General features: G+C 40.3%; 1 protein-coding gene across 2 annotated transcripts in view; it reads right to left on the bottom strand.

Moving 5' to 3' along the window:
- Nucleotides 1-12,337, bottom strand: part of SLC30A9 (solute carrier family 30 member 9) — a 257,679-nt gene that overhangs the window by 203,368 nt on the left and 41,974 nt on the right. For both annotated transcript variants that reach the window (XM_030191340.1, XM_030191341.1), the window contains exon 3: nt 247-309. In XM_030191340.1, coding sequence (XP_030047200.1) covers nt 247-309 — 63 coding nt within the window. The remainder of the gene's footprint in view (nt 1-246; nt 310-12,337) is intronic.

Below are 12,337 nucleotides of genomic sequence, written 5' to 3'. Positions count from 1 at the left end.
GACAGGCAGACTGACACACACACACATAACAACCAGTCTTCCTGTAGGAAACCAACCTCAAAATTAAGAGGATTTAAAAAACATTTTTTTTTGTTTTGAGCATGTCTCTGAAATATAAAGTTTATGTAAAGAAACCTATCCATGCACATCTCAATACCATTATTAGAAATAAAATTAATGAAATCCTATACTATTAAGCATCTACACAGAGCATAGTCCTAAACTACAATATAAAGTACTCCTTACCTTTAATATGAAGAGGGAGTTCTTGAAAAACTGGTTTTTGTCCTAGATTACCAGGTTTCTGACCTGCAAAAGTTTGAAATATTTATGTTTTCCAAAAAAGAATGTTTGATAGAATTACACAATAACTATCCAAGAAAGGAAAACAAAGTCACCAATTTTGAATGGAGGAAAAAGGAAAATTGTTTACGTATAATAAGAGTTCCCCAGAAACAGCAGCAAAGCACAGCCACATTTGACACCACTGGATTAGCCAGAGTACCCAAAGCCCTCATATGCATATGTAAGCAATTAGTCTTGCAGTCCTCTCTCTTTTTTTTTTTTTTTTTTAGTTTGCTCTGAATTAGAGAGTTGCACGGGGACAGAAATCTTACCCATCCCCGCCCGTCCCTGCTGGAATCTTACCCGTCCCCACCCATCCCCACTGGAATCTTACCCGTCCCCGCCCATCCCCGCAAAAATTTAAACCACCCCAACCCATCCCCACCCGTCCCCGTAAGAATTTAACCCATCCCCACCCATCCCCGTAAGAATTTAAAAGTACATAAAAGAAAGTTCCAGTCAGCTCCCTCAGCTCTTTCTGGATTTGAGCCACAGCACTGTAGGCAAGGAAGGAACGGAAGTTGGAACTTGGCACACTCTGGTGTGCACATGTAAGATTTGTCTCTGATCCATTGGCAGTGGGTGCTGAGAGGCCGCCACATGCACGCGCCAGTAGGTCAGGTGACATCTGATTCTCGTGCCTGTGTCAGAGCTGAGGTCTATGCACCAGCCTGGGAGCAAAGAGGATTAATAGTAACATAGTAAGTGACAGCAAATAGACCTGAACGGTCCATCCACTCTGCCCAATAGTCACACTCATGATCAATTCATCATTAAATCAATGAGTGTGATATTATATACTTGATTATGGTCTTTCTTTCGTGTTTCTGGAACAAAGACCACAGAAGTCTATCTGGCCCCATCCTTATGTTCCAACTGCTGGAGTTGCCATCGAAGCCCACTCCAGCCTATTCATGTTCTCATTTGTGGGACACAGACCGTAAAAGTCTGTCCAGCACTGTCCTCATGTTCCAGCCACTGAAGTTGCTGTCTAAGCCCTTTCCAGCCCATCCTACACCAGATTGCCATGTATGAGACACAGACCATACAAGTCTGCCAGGTATCAGCCCTAGTTCATCACAGCCAGAGTCGCCATCTAAGCGTCACTTGACACATCCACACACATGCAGCCATTTAAGGTTAGCTTTTATATAACTTCCATTTTCTAATTAGAGATCCTCTGTGTTCATCCCACGCCTTTTTGAATTCCGTCATCATTTGTGACTCTACCACCTCCTTAATGGAAGACTTTCCACATTTATGCTGTTAAAGCAAGGAAGAAGAGGAGGAGGAGGAGGAGACAGCACTCAAATAAATTGGTATTCGGTAGATGAGAGGCTGGTGCAGGTGCAGCTTACACTTCCACGGGAAGCCCACAGAACTGGTTCCATCCCCGCGGGAACCCCGCAGGAACTGCCTCCGTCCCCGCGGGAACCCCGTAGAACTGCTTCCATCCCCGCGGGAACCCCGCAGGAACTGCCTCCGTCCCTGCGGGAATCCCGCGGGTTCCGCGGGATTCCCGCGGGGACGGAAGCCGTGAAGCTCTCTACTCTGAATGTCCCATTCTGCAATAACTCACCCACTATGCTTTAGGATTTCCTAGCTTAAAAGGAGAAATATGTATGTGCAAGATGAAGACTACTACTACTACTATTTATCATTTCTATAGTGCTACAAGGCATACATAGCGCTGTACACCATACACAAAAAGACAGTCCCTGCTCAAAGAGCTTACAATCTAGACAATTGACAATGAAATGTGTATTATCCGGTCCCCACTCTCTTCCTCTTCTCTTTTATTTTTTTTTTTTTGGGGGGTGGGGGGTGAAAAGATGAAGGGAGACGTGGCTACATTTTCCTGCTGTCTACAGAAAGCCCCTATTACAGGTAAACAATTTTGCTTTTTTATCTTATAAGTGCAAAATGCCCAAAACACTTTAGTCTTCTACCTTAGAGGTTATTCACCTCAAATCTCTCTAGACAAATTTGAAGTTTGTTGTTAAAAACAGTAAATTTTAAGTTTCAAGTTTCATTATTTCTGATCTGATGAAGAAGGGTTACCTTGGAAAGCTAATGTGTTCAGTCAGTCCAATAAGAAAGGTATCATCTTATTTTCTTTTCTCTGTTTTATTTCTAATCATAAATTTAAAAAGGAGTAGCAGCCTAATGGTTACTGCAAGTCACTTAACTCTCCACTGCCCCAGGTACCAGAAAAAAAAAAGGATGTAGGGCTTCTTTTTCAATGCTGCGCAGCAAATGAGAGAAAGCCCATAGGAACTGAAAAGGCTTCCTCTCGTTTACCGTACAGGAATCGCTAGTGCGGATTTGTAAACGAAGACCTTAGACTGAACTCACTAGGGACAGTGAACAAGTACCTGTATATAATATACAAACCACTTTGACCAACCACAAAAAGGCAGTATATCAAATCATTTACCCTGTGATATTAAAAGCATTATAGACTATAGGGATAAAAAATAGGCCTTTCCTTTAAACTGTCAGTATCGGACAGGGAAGTAGGTATCCATATCAGAAGAAGATCTAACGTAGACAATAAGACGTATAAAGGACTTTAATATCATATAGATGTAAAATTCTCAAAATACTTTAGTCTTTTTATCTAACTCACATATTTCTTTCAAAGTGATCTGCTCATAAATAAAAAGTATGGATAGAGTGCAGGCAGAGGCATGGAAAAAAATACAAAGTGATTCAAAGAACAATACGATTCCTCAGCACCCCTTTTTCTAACACCTCCCTCTCTCCCCTCATAGAATTTAAATGGGAGAATTTTCTTCACGGAATATATATGGAAGAACCCAAAAAACTACCACAGCAAAAGTGAACCTGAAGACAGTCCTTCCATCCAATAAAAGGAACGGAGAGGGTCCAAGGACCATACTGGAGACCACTGCCCAGTTAATGGATACCATAGCCAATTTGTCAAATAGAACTCTCTTGGTACATAAGTATTGCCATATTGGGACAGACCAAAGGTCCATCAAGCCCAGCATCCTGTTTCCAACAGTGACCAATCCAGGTTACATGTATCTGGCAAGATCCTAAAACAGTACATTTTATGCTGCTTATCCTAGATATAAGCAGTGGATTTTCCCCAAATCCATTTTAATAATGGCTTATGGACTTTTCTTTTAGGAAGCTATCCAAACCTTTTTTAAACCCCACTAAGCTAACTGCTTTTACTACATTCTCTGGCAATGAATTCCAGAGTTTAATTACCTGAGTGTAGAAATATTTTCTCCAATTCATTTTAAATTTACTACTTTGTAGCTTCATTGCATGTCCCCTAGTCCTAGTATTTTTGGAAAGAGCAAACAAGAGATTAATGTCTACCAGTTCCAATCCATTCATTATTTTATAGACCTCTATCATATCTCCGAGTCAAAATGGCCCCAACAAAATAAAACATAACAAAAAAGCCTCCAACATGATAGCCACTGTCAAAATGATCTGTTGACAATATGACCCCAGACAAATTGGCAAACCATCAAAATGGACCGATCCTACCTTGAAATAGCTCCATCTAAGGGTTTTTAGACACATGCACGGCTGTCACTTTACAGCGGCTTAGCTTGTTTTGATGCATGCACCTTCTTTTTGAGGCTACCACTTCACAGCAGCTTAACTTGTGTGAGAGAGTTTACTTGCTGTCACTTCACAGCAGCTTAGCTTTTGGAGAGTGTTTCATGGTGCCCTTCTTCAGTAAGTGTACATTCAGCTGCTTTCTTACTGATATTCGTCATGCCTCCCATCACATAATTTTATTCTTTGTATTATTTCTGCTATTTATTTGGACTCTTAAGTATAAGCGCTTTTAAAAGGAAGAAGCAGTGACACTGATTTAATCAAATAATGGGCACTTTTATCCTCGTATTTGCCATGTTCATTTTCTCTAAGTTTCACATTTTGTTTTCACCTAATGGGGTTTCTTGTAGCAGTCTTGCAGTTGCTCCCATCTTAATTATTACTATTTTATACAGGTTTGAGTGTTTTATCTGTGTAGCCTGAACTTGGTTTCTCCTACATATCAGAGTGTTCTGAGTACATTTCTTTTATTTTAATATGCTCCATTTGCTGCAATGAATTCATTTCTAGTTAGCAATTTATGCATGCCTCTTTTTTTGTACATTGTTTCTAGCCTCCTAACACAGGCTGGTTTTGGTTAGCTCTTAGTTTGGTGTGATCCACTGTATCACTTCACTCTGGTAGGATATGTACACACAGTTATTTGATTAGACACACTCGTGCCTTGATTAACAGGACTGTAAAACCATTAATTTATGTTCTGCTGAGGGACAAAAAGTAAGCAATCTACATATGCATATGTGTGTTTAAAAAGCTTTTCGACTTAAAGCCCAATTTAAATCCTCTAAGTGTGCTATCCGATTTTGAGAAAGCAAGTCAGAATGCAATGTCAAACATGTTTCCAGCCTGTTCTTAAAGTGTATGTTTATTTCATCTAGGACAACTGTCTTTGGAGGAAAGTATAGGACACAGATTTATCACAGGTGTACAGAGATAATGAAGGTACCATGATTAATATAAAGATGCTGCTTGTACTGAGTTTCCTGCCATTAGAAAGTCATCCCAGCGGGGTTTGAGAACATCGTTGAGACCTGCCCTCCTGAGATAACACCAGTGACTGATTCCTGGGAGAACACTTTTACTGGGCGTCAGCAGAGCCTCATTATCCCATTGCAATTTGGAACATACAGAACCATGTGGTGGATGGTTTACCGTGTACAAATAACTCTGTGGAAGCATGGCACCGATCATTCCAGCAAACCATCAACTGTCACCATCTATCAATATTTAAACTTGTCAATTATTTCAAGATGGAAAAAGATTGCACTGAAATAGAACTTTCTTGTTATCAAGTCTTCCAAATCAAAGCATACACAACTAGAGAAACATTTGAGGGCACTTGTTCCAATGAACAATGCAGATGATATCATTACGTTTATTAAAATTGTAGAGGCATATTTTCAAAGCACACAGTTACATAAGGACCCTATGGAACTTTGTAAGTCTAAGTGCTTTCAAACTGAGCCCAATAGTGCATTATCTGGTTACATCTATAATAATAATTCTCACCTCAAACGTTCCGAAGCTCACTCCGTGGCAGTGAAGCACTGAAAACCTGTACTGTTTGTAGGCTAGGCTGTCAGCACCACTCACCCTCACTCATAGACTCACCCTCAGCCACGCCCCATCCACACATAATTCGCAACTCCAACGTTCTAATGAAGCCTCAAATCTCCCAACGTTCTAATTTCATGGTGGTGTAGATCGAAATTTGCCCATGAGTGTTTGCTCCGCCCTCGCGTCACAACTGTTGAAGATTTTTGGCCTTAATTTTTGAGGTTGAATGGAGTGAGTTTGCCAGTTCAAAGGGTGGTGAAATTGCTGGGTGTATCTCTGGATTCAGATTTGACCATGAAACATCAGGCGGTGAGTGTTATTCAGACTTGCTTTATTCCATTTTGGTTACTATATAGGTTGAAACCGATGCTGCTATTAGGTGATTTTTGAGGAGTTATACGGAGTATAGTTTTGTCCCGGTTGGATTACTGCAACGCTTATTATCTTGGAATGTTTAAGTCCACTATTACAGCATTGCAGTCGATACAAAATGCAGTGGCAAGGTTAGTTACTGGAGTATTGAGGGTGACACATATCACCCCTATTTTGAAACAGTTGTATTGGTTACCAGTTTAATTTTGGATAGAGTACAAAGTGCTTTGTTTTGTGCATTAATATATTTTTCAGCTCCACAATATCTGAAGGATTGTTTTTGTATATACTGTACCAGTAGGAATTTGAGAGCAGAGAAAGCACTGTCTTTCTCTTGATTCATCTGTTCATGCAAGATACCATGACACAAGGTTTTCACCTTTTTCTATAACTGGGATTTTCTTGTGGAATTCTTTGAAGGGGCACTTGCGTTTTTATGCAGAGGCTTCACAGTTCACACAATTTTTAAAGACTTCTTTATTTAGGCATTTTTGTAACTCTGCTGAGACATTTTTGAGTAGCAATGCAACAGTATGTTTTAATATTAGTAGAATTAGTCGTTTTTGTTTGTTGTGTTAACGTTTTTAGTTTATTGTTTATGTATAATTTGTTTCTTGTAAAACTGCTTGGATTTAACCAGTATAGAAATCTGGAAAACAAAACAAAAATAAATAAATAAAATGCCAAGTTCGAAAAGACAAAAGGCTCTGGTTAAAAAGGACTCCTGATCTCTTTTTATTATGCTACCAACTTCATTGTGAACTTACCATCCAAATAAGGCTAAATCCTCTTACTATAGTCATCATATTTCCACGGTTTCCTACTCTAAACAAATGTTTACCATTTATAAATCTTTGACATTATCCCCACACTCCTCATTTACCTCTCAACCTGTCCTTGGATGCATTAGCTCAATATTTGTTCTAAAATCACTACACTGAGAATTTCCTTGCAGCCACAGCCTTTGATCCCTCTATCTTTCTCCTCTTTCAGGTCCACTGGTTCTTCTATTTGGACCACTTTTCAACCTCTTACTTTGACTTCATTAATACAGTTAGTTAATCATATGAAGCCATCAATCAGTCTGTGAGCTGAATCCTATCCCCTCTTTGTGGCTTGCTTGAAATACTTTAGCCTGCCTTCCCATACTCTATCTCAGACTCTCTGGTGGCAATTTTCCCAGTCTGTGGAAAACAGCAAAAGTTTGTCCTATCTTGAAAAACTCCATTCTAGACCCTGCTGATATCCTGTTATCTACCAAAAATTGAGAAAACAGTTTTTCGACAACTTTCTGACTTCGCTGATAAAACACTTGCCTTACACCCTTGACAATCAGGGTACTGGACTCACTTTAGTACCAAGACAGTCCTTGCAAGAGTCCTCAGTGAAACCCATTCCCACCTTGATAGTAATCAGGTTGCTCTTTTTTTTCTCGACCTCTCTGCTGCCTTTAATCTGATTGATCATTCGCTTCTATTGTCACACCTTCAATCCCTGGGTATTTCTGGCATAGTGCTTTCTTGGTTTTCTTCTTTCCTGTCTGATCGTTCCTTTAAGGATACCTCTACCTTGAACATCTGATTCATACCCCCTTCATTGTGGTGTCCCTCAATGGTCCACCTCATCACCACTACTGCTCAATCTCTTTCTCAGTCACCCCCCCCCCCCCCCCACTACTATTATTCTGAGTTTTTCTATATTTATGCTGATGACATTCTTCTGTACATTACTAACTGTATTACATAATGCATCACCCCACGTCAATCCTGTCTGGATGCTGTCGCATACTGGCTGATTTCCCATCAAATGGTCCTTAATCCAAACAAGACTGTCGCCTACTGGATCTCTGGTCATACAACTGGTCCCAATATAGATCTCCAGCTTTTAGGTACTACAATCGTTCTACTATCTTACAGTGACCCTCAACTTCCAATTGTCTTTTTCTCAAATCCAGTTTCTTTGTGCTGAGACACCTGTGCAGTGTACGGAAATATTTGTGTCACAATGCTTTTCACCCTTAAGTTCTCTCTCTCGATTTCCAAACTTGATTACTGCAATATCATCTTCACTGGACTGTTGCAGACCACCTTAAAAAAGCTTCAGACTCTCCAGAATACAGCAATCTGGCATGTTAAGAATTCAGTTTCTCCTCTTCTTAAAAGCCATCACTGGCTACCTGTGATTTACCGGATACAATACAAAGTATTCTTACTGATATTTAAAGCTTTCCATCTAGGATCTCCATCTTATGTATCTTCCTTAACAATACCTTACTCTCCTCAGTGGTTTCTTTGTTCAATTAACGACTACAGACTGGTACTTCCTGGCCCTAAGTGGCTAAGCATGAGTGTACTCGCCACAGTGCCTTTTACTGTCTAGCCCCTCCTATGTGGTATACTCTCCCTCTTGCTATTCGTAGAGAATTGTCGCTTCCCAAATTTAAAGCAGCAATAAAAACTTGGTTGCTTAGGCAGGCTTTTGATCAATGATTATGCTGGGGTTTATACAACTTGTTGGTTTTTTCCCCTGGCTCTCCATCAAACCTTTTGTTTTTCCCCTGGTCTGTCCGATATGTCTGTGAGATCTTCTTTCCCTACTATCCTATTTGACATTGTAGTTCCTTCTTTCAAATTTTTGTGTTATTTGTAATTTTAGTTTGTACACCGTTTAGCTCTGTGCGCCAGTTCAAGCAGTATAGCAAATGTCTACAAAGAATATGCCAGTCTATGATGCTTTTAACATCAGAACTGATCATTTTAAATTTATGATGAAACTTAAAATTGACTATTTTTCAACACAAACTACAAATTTATGTGATACCTCAGAGAGATTTGAGGTAGATACATCCAAGGTTTATCAACCCCCTTATCTCTGCCTTCGAGCAGATCATATTGAAAGAAATATGTGAGTTAAAAGAAAGAAAACTATAAGGCTCATTTTCAAAGCACACAGACTTACAAAGTTCCATATGTTACTATTGATTGCCTGGGACCTGCTCAGAACAGGATCATACATGGTCCTTTATTTTCAGCTCTAGGAGACCAAGCAAAAGAAATACACACACACACCACCAATAAAAAATTATATACAAAGGCCTTCGGGAGAGAGAACAGAGGGTCTCACATAATAGCAGTGAAGCCACCCGAACTGTCTCAAAATCCCTCAGGTCCTCTGCTCTTTTATTAAGAATGCATTAAGTCATAAATTGGTTATATCACAAATCATGGGACACAAACTTTGAAAAAATCATTGGCTAGATTATATTCTGCTTACATCTGCAAGTTCAGGGGTTCAGGGTACTTTCCAAAATTGCTAGAGGTTCCAGTAAAAATCTAACATCTATAGAAATGCGGAACATTACTCCATATTACATCTGCATATTTCTTTCTTACTTCCCTATTCCCTTCCAAACATTCCTTACTTAAGCTTGTTGAAACTTAATTCAGCAAGTGTCAGCAATCTGTAACTAGGTTAAATGCATCTGTCCTGCTCTGTCTTAAAATTATCTCACTTTCACATTTTTAATGCTTAACTCTTGATATTCCCTTCTGAACTGGGGGTGCTATCATTTTCATAGTACATCCTTAATATCATCACTATGCAACTTTGTAAGTCTATGTGCTTTGAAAATGAGCACCTAAAGTATTTTGGGTATTTTGCATCTACAAGGTAATAAAGTTCTTTACACGTGTGTTACTTACACTGGATTCTGTTTTTGGTGATGACTAAGATGGAATTCTTGACACCAACTTAGGAAAGAACTTAGGCTGCATGTGGAGAAGTACTCTTGTTTTGGTGAAACGTTAAGATGGATCAGCTACTAGGGCCTGCAGCTCACTGACCCTGAGAGCCAACGTGACTGCCACTTCCAGGTCAGGTATTTCAGATGACAGGAATCAAGTGGCACAAAAGGAGCTTTCATCAGCTGAGTGAGGATGACATTGAGGTGCCATGACACCGTTGGAAGTTTGACAGGAGGGCTCTGTCAACAGCAAAGCTGTCATGAAGCTAACAACTAGAGGCAATCATAGGTAACTATAAGTCAATTTCATCTCTACCTTTTCTTGCTAAATTGATTGAAAAGGTAGTATATGTAGAACATCTCCTATTTAGCTTCAGGAAACATCATGATACAGAGATGCTTCTTGTATCTTTACTCAATTCAGTTAAGACAGGTTTTGATAAAGAGTACATTTTGTTAGTTATTTTGGACATTTCTGTAGCGTTTGACACGATTGATCATTAACTTCGTTTGCAAGCAGTAGGACAGTGAGGAAAAGTTTTTAAATGGTTCTAATCTGTCTGAGCAAAAATTTCATGTTATCAATACTGATGTTAAATCTGATGAGATGTTTGTATTACAGGGGTCCCTCAGGGCTCCTGTCTTTTGGCAGTTTTATTTAATATTTTTCTGCTCCCTTTGTGCCAGCTTTTACATTGCTTAGGTTTACATTTTAAAATATATGCTGACATACAATTTTTTCAGCCAATTGATAAGTCTCTTGATGACTGTCTTAAATTGTTGCACCTTTACCTTACAAGTATTGTAAGGTTGAAAGTAAATCGTTTAAAGTTGAATATTTAAAAAAAATCAAATTTTGTTTGTGTAGTCAGTTTGATGACGCTTCCCTATACTTTCAAATGGATGGCTGCAAGACCCCAGTTCACTCTGACTAAAAAGCATCAAATAACCATGGTAATCCAGAAAGTGTTTTATAAATTGAGGATAGTCAAAAGAGTTAGGAATTATGTTAATGCATCTAACATCTGGAGGATAATGCAGAGCACAGTATGTCCTTTATTTGACTACTGTAACGATCTACTCGTACTGCTTTCTAAAAGTCCTCTAAAAGCTATTCCCACTGTTCCCCACAGGAGGCTCTTAAATAAACTGGATGGGCTGAAGATAGGACCCGAAGTGGTGAACTGGTTGACGGACAGACGCCAGGTGGTTAATGGAATTCGCTCGGAGGAGGGAAAGGTGAGTACTGGAGTGCCTCAAGGATCGGTGCTGGGGCCGATTCTGTTCAATATATTTGTGAGTGACATTGCCGAAGGGTTAGAAGGTAAAGTTTGCCTATTTGCGGACGATACTAAGATTTGTAACAGAGTGGACACCCGGGAGTGGAAAACATGAAAAAGGATCTGCAGAAGCTTGAAGAATGGTCTAAGGTTTGGCAATTAAAATTCAATGCGAAAAAATGCAAAGTGATGCACTTAGGGAAGAGAAATCCACGGGAGACGTATGTGTTAAGCGGTGAGAGTCTGATAGGTACGAATGGGGAGAGGGATCTTGGGGTGATAGTATCTGAGGATCTGAAGGCGACAAAACAGTGTGACAAGGCGGTGGCTGTAGCGAGAAGGTTGCTAGGCTGTATAGAGAGAGGTGTGGCCAGCAGAAGAAAGGAGGTGTTGATGCCCCTGTACAAGTCATTGGTGAGGCCCCACCTGGAGTATTGTGTTCAGTTTTGGAAGCCGTATCTTGCGAAGGATGTAAAAAGAATTGAAGCGGTGCAAAGGAAAGCTACGCGAATGGTATGGGATTTGCGTTACAAGACGTATGAGAAGAGACTTGCGGACCTGAACATGTATACTCTGGAGGAAAGGAGAAACAGGGGTGATATGATACAGACGTTCAAATATTTGAAAGGTATTAATCCGCAAATGAATCTTTTCCGGAGATGCGAAGGCGGTAGAACGAAAGGACATAAAATGAGATTGAAGGGGGGCAGACTCAGGAAAAATGTCAGGAAGTACTTTTTCACGGAGAGTGGTGGATACTTGGAATGCCCTCCCGCAGGAGGTGGTGGAGATGAAAACGGTAACAGCATTCAAACATGCGTGGGATAAACATAAAGATTGTCCGCTCATGTTTCCAGAGGTAGACTCGAACCCTCTGTGTGTTGAGCAGGGCTCCTATGAACTCCAATCACTGACAGGGTGGAGATGGGACCTGGGGTAGTTTAAAATGAACCCTAGTAGCTCAAGCACTCAAATAGTCATCCGCATGGACTCCCGAGCACCTGCCTCCAAGGTGCTCTTCACCAGCCAATCATCAAGATAAGGGAACACATGAACTCTCAGTCTGTGTAGCGACGCTGGGCTACCGCTACACATTTTGTAAAAACCCGGGGAGCTGACATGAGGCCAAAAGGTAATATGCTGTACTGAAAGTGATGTGTTCCCAGCCGAAATCAAACATACTTCCAGTGGGCTGGAAGTATCAGGATGCGAGTATATGCATCCCAGAAAGCTATGAAGAGTGCCCAGGGAAACCATGCTTAACTTTTCTCGGACTAGAAATTTGTTCAGGGCCCTTAAGGTGTAGGATGAAATATCCCCCCCCCCCCTCCCATTTTCTTGGACATGAGGAAGTACTTGGAACAGAATCCCTTCCATTATTTCCCTAGTGGAACAGGTTTGAATGCATGGGCTCTTATAGGAACGGAGAGTTCCT

The sequence above is a fragment of the Microcaecilia unicolor genome, chromosome 2 (genome assembly GCF_901765095.1).
Source record: "Microcaecilia unicolor chromosome 2, aMicUni1.1, whole genome shotgun sequence".
Lineage (NCBI taxonomy): Eukaryota > Metazoa > Chordata > Amphibia > Gymnophiona > Siphonopidae > Microcaecilia > Microcaecilia unicolor.
Note: the sequence above shows the minus strand (reverse complement) of the source record. Positions and strands in the feature narration are given on the sequence as shown.